This window comes from Salmo salar, chromosome ssa06 (genome assembly GCF_905237065.1).
Source record: "Salmo salar chromosome ssa06, Ssal_v3.1, whole genome shotgun sequence".
NCBI classification, from domain to species: Eukaryota; Metazoa; Chordata; class Actinopteri; order Salmoniformes; family Salmonidae; genus Salmo; species Salmo salar.
The window spans coordinates 56384077-56396531 of NC_059447.1; the positions used below are offsets into that span (position 1 = coordinate 56384077).

The 12455-nt window shown below is 47.5% G+C and overlaps 1 protein-coding gene across 2 annotated transcripts in view; it reads left to right on the top strand.

The window, feature by feature from the left end:
* The window catches only part of LOC106607674 (serine/threonine-protein kinase D3), a 54929-nt gene that overhangs the window by 27558 nt on the left and 14916 nt on the right, over positions 1–12455 (top strand). For both annotated transcript variants that reach the window (XM_014204873.2, XM_014204874.2), the window contains 8 exons: positions 1813–1944; positions 2463–2620; positions 3869–4061; positions 4255–4332; positions 4722–4902; positions 5209–5332; positions 5574–5651; positions 8267–8543. In XM_014204873.2, the coding sequence (XP_014060348.1) occupies positions 1813–1944; positions 2463–2620; positions 3869–4061; positions 4255–4332; positions 4722–4902; positions 5209–5332; positions 5574–5651; positions 8267–8543 (1221 nt within the window). The remainder of the gene's footprint in view (positions 1–1812; positions 1945–2462; positions 2621–3868; positions 4062–4254; positions 4333–4721; positions 4903–5208; positions 5333–5573; positions 5652–8266; positions 8544–12455) is intronic.

Below are 12455 nucleotides of genomic sequence, written 5' to 3' on the forward strand. Positions count from 1 at the left end.
TCTAATTTCCTCTTGACAGTGTCTTGTGGTCTGTTGTTGACAGTCATACGTGTGAAACTCAACCAGCACCTGAACAGCGGCACACCCCAGAGTAGTATTCATGTTGAATTTCAACACATGAGACGAAACGTGTGAACTCGCAGCCAACCACACAAGACTCAACCCCAGACCACTTCCTTATCCTCTGCTTGTTTTTGGTGCAGCTGGGCCCCACAGTCAGTCAAAGTGCAGTAGTGTTGATGAGAGTGATGATACGGTGCTCGAGTCTTACTCCTCTTTCAGTCGCTTCATAGACATCGCCTGATACCCTGTGCGCCCCGGATAAAAGACAAAACATGTTTCCCCTCTCTGGTTTTGCGCAGCCAGACAGGCCCGCTGAGTTCCTCTCAGGCAGCTCAGTTCAGCTCGGTTCAGATCCCTCTCAACTTCCTTTGACACCTCTCCTTTTGTTTCGTGGCTTGTTGGGCTCCGGTCCCAAACTCCACACAACTCTGCTCCGCTCTGCTAGGTCTGAGCAAGGTCTCTCTCAGAGGGAGGCCCTGGCAGATTTCGGTTGGCGCCCAGCTCAAAGTCACGCGCTTGTTATTTCTACGTCGATTGTGAGCTGGTGACTGCTTCTCATGCCCTTTACACACCTGTCCCCACCTAGTCATTGTCAGATTAAGGTCATGTGTAGTCTTGTGAAAATATTGTAGGTACCTGTATGACATCTAGAAAACCTTGTTCAATACCAGATCTGTGTGTTTCTCTCTAGGGGCAGAATGCTCTTTCGGGGAAAGCTGTGTGGATTGTTGTGTGCCAACTGGGAATGTGGTTGCTATGGCGCTGTTGTTCATTACAACCACTTGGTTCGAAGGTGGCCTTCATGTTCGCCTATTGATTTAAAAAAAAAAAAGAGAGATAGAGGGGCTTATGAGCAGTAAATTCATTTTCTTGGAAAGTGGACATGTAATGAATGGACGGACCGAGCAAAGAGCAAAGGTGGCAAGACATTTTTATTTATTTTTTAAGCACATTTTTGCCCTCAGAGAAATGTTCATCGGGGAGAGAACAGGCACATCACCCAGCAGTACTTAATGCAACTACATTAATGCCCTGAAATGAACTGTCTACGTCCCAAATGACACCGTATTCCCTATAGTCAACTGTGGTCAAAAGTGTTAGTGGGGGACACAGCCTATGTCACATTAACCAAGTTGGGGGACACAGTGACATTCATGTGTCTGACCTAGCGTTTAGAGTAACGTCAAACTCAAAAGACGACCAGGTACATTGTCCAAGTCGAAACGCCGGGCCGTAGTAGATGACTTGCTAGGTGTCGACGGACGGTGGGGATTCAATGTGTAGCTACAATCGTCAGGAAAGCAACGGATAAATGACGAGAGATGTTCTGTGGTCGGAGGCAATAGGATGGACACCCGGTGCTGCTTTTAACGGTTCGTCAGCACGGCCTGTTTTGTCCTTGACATCCATCTGAAAGGCGTTAAAAGCACTCTGAATCCGAATGACTGTGGGAAAAACTTGAAAGAAAAATGAAGCATTGCCCTGAAAAATAATGACGTGAGCTGTGCTTTTAAGTGGGTTTGATTGTCATCTTCCAAGCCTTAGTGGCGGTCTTGTAGGATTGGTGCGATTTGTTCTGGCTTTCTGCTAAATCATTGCCTCCTAATGGTGCTAATGGTTTAATCATGTCTCATCTCATATCTAAATGGACTTCCTCTGTTATTCATATAAATGCATGTCTCACTTCTTTGTTAATGTGTTTTTCCCTGCAGTACAGTAATCCAGTGTGTATGTGCGTGTGTGTCTCAGCTCTGGCCACTGTTGAGGACTTCCAGATCCGTCCCCATGCCTTGTACGTGCACTCCTACAAGGCCCCGGCCTTCTGTGATGATTGTGGGGAGATGCTGTGGGGCCTGGTCCGACAGGGCCTCAAATGTGAAGGTAAGTCTGGACCCTGCCACCCGTGCCGCCCTAGCCTAGCTGCTTTGATCCCAGTCACTTCGCTCTTGACCTGGGCTTCACCTCAAATCAAGGCCCTGGCTCACATAGACCCGCATCAAAGCCTGGGGAATTGTACAGCAGGATGTCTTGATAGACTGTGGCTTCCTGCTTTTTGAGAGAGGACAGCTTTGAAGTCCTGATCAGAACAGCCTTTGAGTGGATCTCATTGTGGTGATGCCAAGCAGTCGATGGGCTCTTATAATGCTTTGTGGAGCAGATGGTTGTCAGATGAGAGTTATTCACCATATGTAACCTGATAGAAGAGTGAAACAACACTGAACGATCACCTGGATACTCAATACAGGAATGCTCTGTACATGACCTAACTCTGTGTCGAGAGAGAGAGAGTGAGAGAGTGAGAGAGTGAGAGAGAGAGAGAGAGAGAGAGAGAGAGAGAGAGAGAGAGAGAGAGAGAGAGAGAGGTATGGTTACTAAGTACTGTGTCACCTTCTCCATAGGATGTGGGCTGAACTACCACAAGCGCTGTGCCTTTAAGATCCCTAACAACTGCAGCGGGGTGAGGAAGAGACGGCTGTCCAACGTGTCCCTGCCTGGAACCGTGCTGTCAGTCCCCCGCCCAGCTCCCATTGAGCACGTCCCTGCACCCCAGGAAGAGGTAGGGGGACGCGCATACTGTGCAACCCAAAATGGCACCATAGGGGCTTTGTTCCAAATAAGTGCACTATATAGGGAATAGGCTGCTTTTTGGGACACTATATCTGTGCTCCTGCTGCTGTTGCTCCACTTTCCACTACTGCTGGTTGTAGCACTATGTACAGCTTCCGGCTCTTCAAGACAGACACACACACACACACACACACACACACACACACACACACTTTCTCTATACAGACAGTCACACAAGCTAAACTCAGTCAGGAGCAATAGCTTCAGGCAAACCAAAATGTTTTCCATTCAGGCTGGCCAATTAATAGTTGGGAGCATGAAGAGAGTGTTTACATCAAAACGCTGTGTATACATACCAAAACCCAGGGGCCAATTTACTGAAGAAACAAGGCCCTTTATATGAATCGCTTTCATAAAGCCTTTTCAATCCCTCCTCACACAGTATCGGACCATCTAAACATACTGCACAAAGGATTGTTTTTAATATCCACTTTTCTCTCGTTCAGTAAGTAGTCATTTGCTAAACAAAACCCCACTCATGATTATTTCCTTTCCCACACAATTTATGTCTGAAAATATTAAACTAACGTCCACTTTAGTTCTGGTCAGTTAAGTTTATAGTCGCGTTTAATATTACCACCAGTCCGGGATTCAATCCAGGGCGTATCATAGTGCAAGTATGGCCGACAATGTCCTGCACAATAACGAGCCTTGGATGGAATCCTGGCCACAGTTTAATAAGAGGCACAAAGCAGAGAGCATTATTGACTCTGCTGCCTCCCAGTCAAGGCTGACGAAACAAAGCCTTCTCGAAAGCTCTGTTCACTGTTGCCCAGTGAAATATTGTCCTTTATGTCCATATCTGAAGATCATTCAAAATGAAGTTTCACACCGGCTACTTCTAACCCGGTTGTGTGGCCAGTACCTTTCTAAAGGAGTCGTCACTTAAGATTCTGTACAATAAAATCCTATCAGTGCTATGAGATGCTATTCAGAACCTGACAGTTTATAAAGACCATACAACAGGCTACAGTAATGTCTGGTAGGATTTTCTTCATTTTTACGATTTTTATCTTTCTTTTTCTTGTGCTGTTATCCTTTTCCTTCCTTTTATGCCATTGTGCTACCTCCCCCTTCACTCTCTCTTTCTCTCTGTTGTCCTCATGCTCTCTCTCTCTCTCTCTCTCTCTCTCTCTCTCTCTCTCTCTCTCTCTCTCTCTCTCTCTCGCTCCCTCAGCTGCGCCCTCTCCTGGGGGCAGGGAAGCGTAACAGCCTGTTAAGCGGCAGACCTATCTGGATGGAGAAGATGGTGCTGGGACGGGTCAAGGTGCCTCACACCTTCTCAGTGCACACCTACACCAGACCAACCATCTGCCAGTACTGCAAACGCCTGCTCAAGGGCCTGTTCCGTCAGGGCATGCAGTGCAAAGGCGAGCTGCATATTGTGTCGGACGGATTCCATGTCGTAGCGTTTCCAATAGCTTGAAGAGTTTGTTGATACGTTCTGAAAAGAAGAATTCAACACAAATGAAGATAATGCACATCAATATGCCATCATCACAGAGCTGGTCGATTTCCAAGTGATTGAACGTGACGTTGAACGTTGAATCTTTGTGTTTTCAGATTGTAAATTTAACTGCCATAAGAGATGTGCGGCCAAGATACCAAGAGACTGCCTTGGTGAGGTTTCCTTTAATGGAGGTGAGTTTGTCTCAAGTGGTATCGCAACCTAAACTGTCCTCCGTAACTTGTCCCCACTATTTACTTAGCAGCATTTCTGCCCCCCCCCCCAGTGCATTGAATGTATTGACTCCCCATGTAGTTAGCAGCTAGCCTAGTCTCATACGATATGTACTATAGGCAACTCTTCTTTCGCAAGTACAGTATTGTGTCTACAGCGCCTACAGGAAGGGCCTGGCCAATAAGCAGCACATGTCTTTATCACACCGACTACCACACTGGGAAAAAGTGCGTTTAACGCTTGAATGTTTCATCTTTGGGTATTTTTTTGTTGTACTTCTAGAGCGTTTCAATCAATCAATATCACCCCCACCACCACCCCCGCCCCGCTCCTGTGTTTCCTGTCCCAGAACCAGCCAGCCCAGGCCCCGACTCTGAGGCCACCATGGAGGTGGACAACAGTTATGTGAACAGTGAGGGCAGCCAGAGCATGGATGACCCAGAGGAGCCTTCCACCCCAGACGATAAGTTCTACATAGAGGGGCCCTGTCTGGATGGGGACAAGGACGAGGAGACAGTCAAGGCTATCAGGTACTTGCTTAGTCTTCTTCGTCCCGGGTGGGACATAATGCCTCGGCTATCCTCTGCCACAGATTGTGCAATATCCCGTGAGGGATAGGACTGGCATGTTTAATTCATTGAATCCCTGTCATGTGTGCAGATGCGTTCAATTGTGGGTCTCCTTTTGTGTGTGTTCTGTCGTGTTTTGTATATGGGAAAAGGGTTGTGAGTTTGTTGAAACAATCACATGGGGTTTATAGATGTGTGTCAGTGCTTTGGCTATTGCCGTTAGGCGCACGTTCGTTCATTCACGCAAGCTCTTGGCACTTTGTGTAGCCCCATGACGAGCACTTTCATCCCCCTAATGCGGGTGGTTCAGTCCATAAAACAAACCAAGCGGAAGAGCTCAACCATGGTTCGGGAGGGGTGGATGGTCCACTACACCAGCCGAGACAATATGGTGAGAAACCTCGTTATAACCCTGGATATTCTTATTAGCTGAATCCCAAATGGCACCCTGTTCCCTTTGTAGTGCACTGGTTTTGACTAGAGCCCGATGGGTCCTGGTCAAAAGTAGTGCACTGCATAGGGGATAGGATGCTATTTGGGATGCACACGTAGTCTTGAATCAATAGTCTGTATAGAGATGATATTAGTTTCGGAGTTCTTGATGATAACTTACTGCTTTTATCCGTTTCCAGAGGAAGAGGCATTACTGGAGGCTGGATAGCAAGTGTCTGACCCTGCTGCAGAACGAAACCGGATCCAAGTATTACAAGGTAATGCATCTCTCATTATACCTCCCTGTCCAATTATAGCAGTTACACAGACAAAATAAGACATTACTCAAATAAAAAGACAAGTTTGTAGCGTGAGGCTCTGAGACAAGCTAGAAAGTCCTGTCATACCAGTAATTGTTTTCTATTTATGAAGTGAACATTTTAGTCATGTTTTGTGGTGTTATTTTAGGACAGTAAGGTGTTGTCTTCCTCCTCCCACAGACAGACAGGCAAGGCTATATTTTTCCTCTCTATTCTCTCCTCCCTTCATGTTCTTTTTGCATGTGACCTAACCAGCCCCTCAGAATATCACTAATCCTTCGAAGATCTCGGAGGGAGACAGAGAGAGAGGTCGACAGGTAGTGAGAGAGAGAGGTAGAGAGGTAGTGAGAGAGAGAGGTAGAGAGGTAGTGAGAGAGAGGGGTAGAGAGAGAGGTAGAGAGAGAGGTAGTGAGAGAGAGAGGTAGAGAGGTAGTGAGAGAGAGGTAGAGAGAGAGAGAGAGAGAGAGAGGTAGAGAGAGAGGTAGAGAGACTGGTAGAGAGAGTTAGAGAGAGAGGTAGAGAGCGAGAGAGAGGTAGAGAGAGAGGTAGTGAGAGAGGTAGTGAGAGAGCGAGAGAGAGAGCTGTAGAGAGGGGTAGAGAGAGATAGAGGTAGTGAGAGAGGTAAAGAGAGAGAGAGGTAGAGAGAGAGGTAGTGAGAGAGAGAGGTAGATAGAGGTAGAGAGAGTGGTAGAGAGAGGTAGAGAGAGTGGTAGAGAGAGGTAGAGAGAGCGGTAGAGAGAGGTAGAGAGAGAGGTAGAGAGAGAGGTGTAGAGAGAGAGGTAGTGAGGTAGTGAGAGAGGTAGAGAGAGAGGTGTAGAGAGAGAGAGCGGTAGAGACAGGTAGTGAGAGAGATATATATAGAGAGAGAGGTAGTGAGAGAGAGCGGTAGAGAGAGAGAGCGGTATAGAGAGGTAGAGAGAGAGAGCGGTAGAGAGAGAGAGAGGTAGTGAGAGAGCAGTAGAGAGTTAGAGAGCTAGAGAGAGAGAGAGGTAGTGAGAGAGCAGTAGAGAGTTAGAGAGCTAGAGAGAGAGAGGTAGAGAGAGAGAGGTAGTGAGAGAGAGCGGTAGAGAGAGAGAGCGGTAGAGAGAGGTAGTGAGAGAGATATATATAGAGAGAGAGGTAGTGAGAGAGAGCGGTAGAGAGAGAGAGCGGTATAGAGAGGTAGAGAGAGAGAGCGGTAGAGAGAGAGAGAGGTAGTGAGAGAGCAGTAGAGAGTTAGAGAGCTAGAGAGAGAGAGAGGTAGTGAGAGAGCAGTAGAGAGTTAGAGAGCTAGAGAGAGAGAGGTAGAGAGAGAGAGGTAGTGAGAGAGAGCGGTAGAGAGAGAGAGCGGTAGAGAGAGGTAGTGAGAGAGAGAGGGGTAGAGAGATGAGAGAGGGGTAGAGAGAGGTAAAGGGATAGAGAGAGAGAGAGAGAGAGAGAGAGAGAGAGAGGTATTGAGAGCGATAGAGAGAGGTAGAGAGAGGTAGAGAGAGAGGTAGTGAGAGAGAGGTAGAGAGAGAGAGAGGTATGGAGAGAGAGAGAGAGAGTGAGAGAGAGAGGTAGAGAGAGGTAGTGAGAGAGAGCAGTAGAGAGAGGTAGCGAGAGAGAGAGGTAGCGAGAGAGGTAGTGAGACAGAGGTGGAGTAGGAGAGAGCCCTGTGGCTAAGCCTGTAGAGAGAGAGAGGTAGAGAGAGGTAGAGAGAGAGAGGTGGAGTAGGAGAGAGCCCTGTGGCTAAGCCTGTAGAGAGAGAGAGGTAGAGAGAGGTAGAGGTAGAGAGAGAGGTGGAGTAGGAGAGAGCCCTGTGGCTAAGCCTGTAGAGAGAGGTAGAGAGAGAGAGGTGGAGTAGGAGAGAGCCCTGTGGCTAAGCCTGTAGAGAGAGAGAGAGGTAGAGAGAGAGAGGTGGAGTAGGAGAGAGCCCTGTGGCTAAGCCTGCTCCTCTTGTGGCAGACGGATAGTCAGCACCAGGACCGGGGGGCTTCCCTGTGGTGTCTCTGGCTGCTGCTCCCTCCCTGCCTGGCAGGCTGCCAGCATGCCTTGTGCCCAGATTGGGGAGGCACGTCCTGCCTTTTAATCAGGGGAGCGCTTTTCTTCCCCCCGGCCCGGCGGAGCACACTGTCATGTGGCGCACTCAGCAAACCACAAGCAGTTCTTCTGATACTGGCGACAGAGGCGTGGAGGGGCCCGGGCGGGCGCAGCAGACTGGGCTGACTGAGAGACGATTGGCTGGCCAGCAGCAGAGCAGCTCCACTCCTCTCTCTCTTCCAGATGTTTTTTTTCACCTTGTGGGTGTGTTGTCCCGCTCGGCTACAACAGAGGAAAAAAGGCAGAATGTTAAATTGGACTTGAAAAGCCCAACACACTTCATTCCTTAACGGCTGTCAAGAGAGTAAGGAGAGGCCATAGCAGAGAAAAGGAGAGAGGGAGCTAGTAAAGGTGGGAGAGTTAGGACCCTATGCTGTAGGTGTATTAGTTCCTGGAAACCCACTTTTTAGCAACTGATTGGAGGAACCTCAGCCTCACGGGTCGTTGGATTGGCTGACAATTCATTGTGACCTTTGGTGACCTTTGAGCTGCTCATCTGACCCCATCCTCAGGAGATCCCGCTGTCAGAGATCCTACAGGTGGAGCAGGTGCAGGAATTCCACAGCCTGGCCCAGGGCGGCAACCCTCACTGCTTCGAGATCATCACCGCCACCATGGTCTACTACGTTGGGGAGAATAACAGCGGTCAATTCCATAACCCTGCCCTGGCCGCCACCGGTGTGGGGCTAGAGGTGGCCCAGGGCTGGGAGAAGGCCATCCGGCAGGCACTGATGCCTGTCACTCCCCAGCCCAGCGTCTGCACTGGCCCTGGACAGGGCAAGGATCACAGTGAGTAGAGTGGTAACCCTTCTGCTAATGTGATTGAGATCTGCTGAGGAGATGAGTGAAATGTAATGTCACGTAATGTGTGTGTGTGTGTGTGTGTGTGTGTGTGTGTGTGTGTGTGTGTGTGTGTGTGTGTGTGTGTGTGTGTGTGTGTGTGTGTGTGTGTGTGTGTAGAGCTTGAGTAGATTTAGGCTTTTTTGGAAAACTCAGAGGGACTCCACTGTGACCTCCCGCTGCCGGCTCAAAGTCTATTACTGGAAAATGAAATGGTGGCATTTTAAGACGATTTAAGGGATATGAGGGGATTTTTGAGCCCTTTTTGGATTTATCTCTGGCTGTGATAAGTGATATGAAAATTCCTCCCATTAATGAATGAATAGAGAGTGACAACGTACACTGAACAAAAATATAAACTGAGCTACAGTTCATATAAGGAAATCAGTCAATTGAAATAAATTCAGTAGGACCTAATCTCTGGATTTCACATGACTGGGAATACAGATATGCATCTGTTGGTCACAGACACTTAAAAAAAAAGGTAGGGGCGTGGATCAGAAAACCAGTCAGTATCTGGTGTGACCACCATTTGCCTCACGCAGCGCAACACATCTCCTTCGCATAGAGTTGATCGGGCTGTTGATTGGGGACTGTGGAATGTTGTCTCACTCCTCTTCAACGGCTGTGCGAAGTTGCTGGATTTTGGCGGGAACACGCTGTCGTACACGTCGATCCAGAGCATCCCAAACAGGCTGAATGGGTGACGTGTCGGGTGAGTATGCAGGCCACGGAAGAACTGGGACATTTTCATCTTTCAGGAATTGTGTACAGATCCTGAAACGTGAGGTGATGGCGGCGGATGAATGGCACGACAATGGGCCTCAGGATCTCGTCACGGTGTTTCTGTGCATTCAAATCGCCATCGATAAAATGCATTTGTATTCATTGTCCGTAGCTTATGCCTGCCCATACCATAACCCCCTCGCCACCATGGGGCACTCTGTTCACAACGTTGACATCAGCAAACCGCTCGCTCACACGACGCCATACACGCTGTCTGCCATCTGCCCGGTACAGATGAAACTGGGATTCATCTGTGACGAGCACACTTCTCCAGCATGCCAGTGGTCATCGGAGGTGAAGTCGGTTATGACACTGAACTGCAGTCAGGTCAAGAGCCTGGTGAGAACGACAAGCACATAGATGAGCTTCCTGAGACGGTTTCTGACACAGTTTTATCAGCTGTCCGGGTGGCTGGTCTCCAGACGATCCTGCAGGTGAAGAAGCTGGATGTGGAGGTTCTAGTCTAGCGTGGTTACACGTGGTCTGCGATTGTGAGGCCGGTTGGACATACTGCCAAATTATCTAAAACGACGTTGGAGCCAGGTTATGGTAGAGACATCACCATTCAATTCTCAGGCAACAGCTCTGGTGGACATTCCTGCAGTCAGCATGCCATTTTCACGCTCCCGCAAAAACTTGAGACATCTGTGGCATTGTGTTGTGTGACAAAACTGCACATTTTAGAGTGGTATTTTATTGTCCCCAGCACAAGGTGCACCTGTGTGATGATCATGCGATTTAATCAGCTTCTTGATATGCTAGACCTGTCAGGTGGACGGATTATCTTGGCAAAGGAGAAATGCTCACTAACAGGGATGTCAACTAATTTCTGAACAACGTGAGAGAAACAAGATTTTTGTGCGTATGGAACATTTCTGGGATCTTTTATTTCAGCTCATGGAACATGGGACCGACACTTTACATGTTGCGTTTATATTTTTGTTCAGTGTAATTGAGTTGAACTCAGCAGAACAATTCGTGGTCACACAATGGAGTACAATGTGAGTCAATTAGGGACAGATCAACATTTTCTGGGGGGGGAGGGGCTGGTCCAACTCAATGTGTCATAGAAAAATGCCCCCCTCTCCCCAATGTAAAAAATTCCTTCACATGACCCTCCCTTGTACTGTAAAATAAATTGAACACCCCCCCTCATAGAATTAACTGAAAATAATGTTTACGACCACAAATAACAATAACTGTAGCGACTTTATGTTTATAAACTTGGATATTGATTTTGTCATAAAAGCATGCTGAAGTGGCAAAGTTGATGCCACGCAGGGCTACGGGCCAGAAGGTTGAGAGTTTGCCAACGACCACAAGCTCACTCTCCCTGCCTATTTCATTACACTACATTTAGAGCCCGGCTGCAGACATTGATCAACTAGGGGGAAATCAGATTTTCAACATTTTGATGCCATATTTGTAAGTCGCTCTGGATAAGAGCGTCTGCTAAATGACGTAAATGTAAATGTAAATATTTATAATTATATACAATATATGCCAAAAAACATCCACCAATAGCTTTCTGTGCCAATGCACCACAACCAATAAACCAAGCATACCGACTTTGGGCACTTCAATATCATGGTTTGCGTTTTCAACCCCAGAATAAATAGACTATATCAATCTTGACAAACAGAAAATACATCACTCTCTACCTTGTAGGCTTACCCAGTATCGAAGCCTTGGCTTGACAATCTCCAAATGTCAACAAAAATGTCAACAAAACAAAGGAGATGATCGTGGACTTCAGGAAACAGCAGAGGGAGAAACCCCCCCATCCACATCGATGGGACAGCAGTGGAGAAGGTGGAACGTTTTAAGTTCCTCAGCGTATACATCACTGACAAACTGAAATGGTCCACCCACACAGACAGTGTGGTGAAGAAGGCGCAACAGCGCCTCTTCAACCTCAGGAGGCTGAAGAAATTTGGCTTGTCACCTAAAACCATCATAAACGTTTACAGATGCACAATTGAGAGCATCCTGTCGAGCTGTTCACCGCCTGGTACAGAAACTGCACCGCCCACAACCACAGGGCTCTCCAGAGGGTGGTGCGGTCTGCACAACGCATCACCGGGGGTAAACTACCTGCCCTCCAGGACATCTGCAGCACCCAATGTCACAGGAAGGCCAAAAAGATCATCAAGGACAACAACCACCCGAGACACTGCCTGTTCACCCCGCTATCATCCAGAAGGTGAGGTCAGTACAGGTGCATCAAAGCTGGGACCGAGAGACTGAAAAACAGCTTCTATCTCAAGGCCATCAGACTGTTAAACAGCCATCACTAACACAGAGAGGTTGCTGCCTACATACAGACTTGAAATCATTGGCCACTTTAATAAATGGAACACTAGTCACTTTAATAATGTCACTTTAATAATGTTTACATATCTTACATTACTCATTTCATATGTACAGTTGAAGTCGGAAGTTTACATACACCTTAGCCAAATACATTTAAACTCCGTTTTTCAAAATTCCTGACATTTAATCCCAGTATTTAATCCCCATTTTGCCACAACTTTGGAAGTATGCTTGGGGTCATTGTCCATTTGGAAGAACCATTTGCGACCAAGCTTTAATTTCCTGACTGATGTCTTGAGATGTTGCTTCAATATATCCACATAATGTTCCTCCCTCATGATGCCATCTATTTTGTGAAGTGTACCAGTCCCTCCTGCAGCAAAGCACCCCCCAACATAATGCTGCCACCCCCATGCTTCACGGTTGGGATGGTGTTCTTCAGCTAGCAAGCATCCCCCTTTTTCCTCCAAACATAACGATGGTCATTATGGCCAAACAGTTATTTTTTGTTTCATCAGACCAGAGGACATTTCTCCAAAAAGTACAATCTTTGTCCCCATGTGCAGTTGCAAACCGTAGTCTGGCTTTTTTATGGCGGTTTTGGAGCAGTGGCTTCTTCCTTGCTGAGCGGCCTTTCAGGTTATGTCGATATAGGACTCGTTTTACTGTGGATATAGATACTTTTGTACCTGTTTCCTCCAGCATCTTCACAAGGTCCTTTGTTGTTGTTCTGGGATTGATTTGCACTTGTCGCACCAAAGT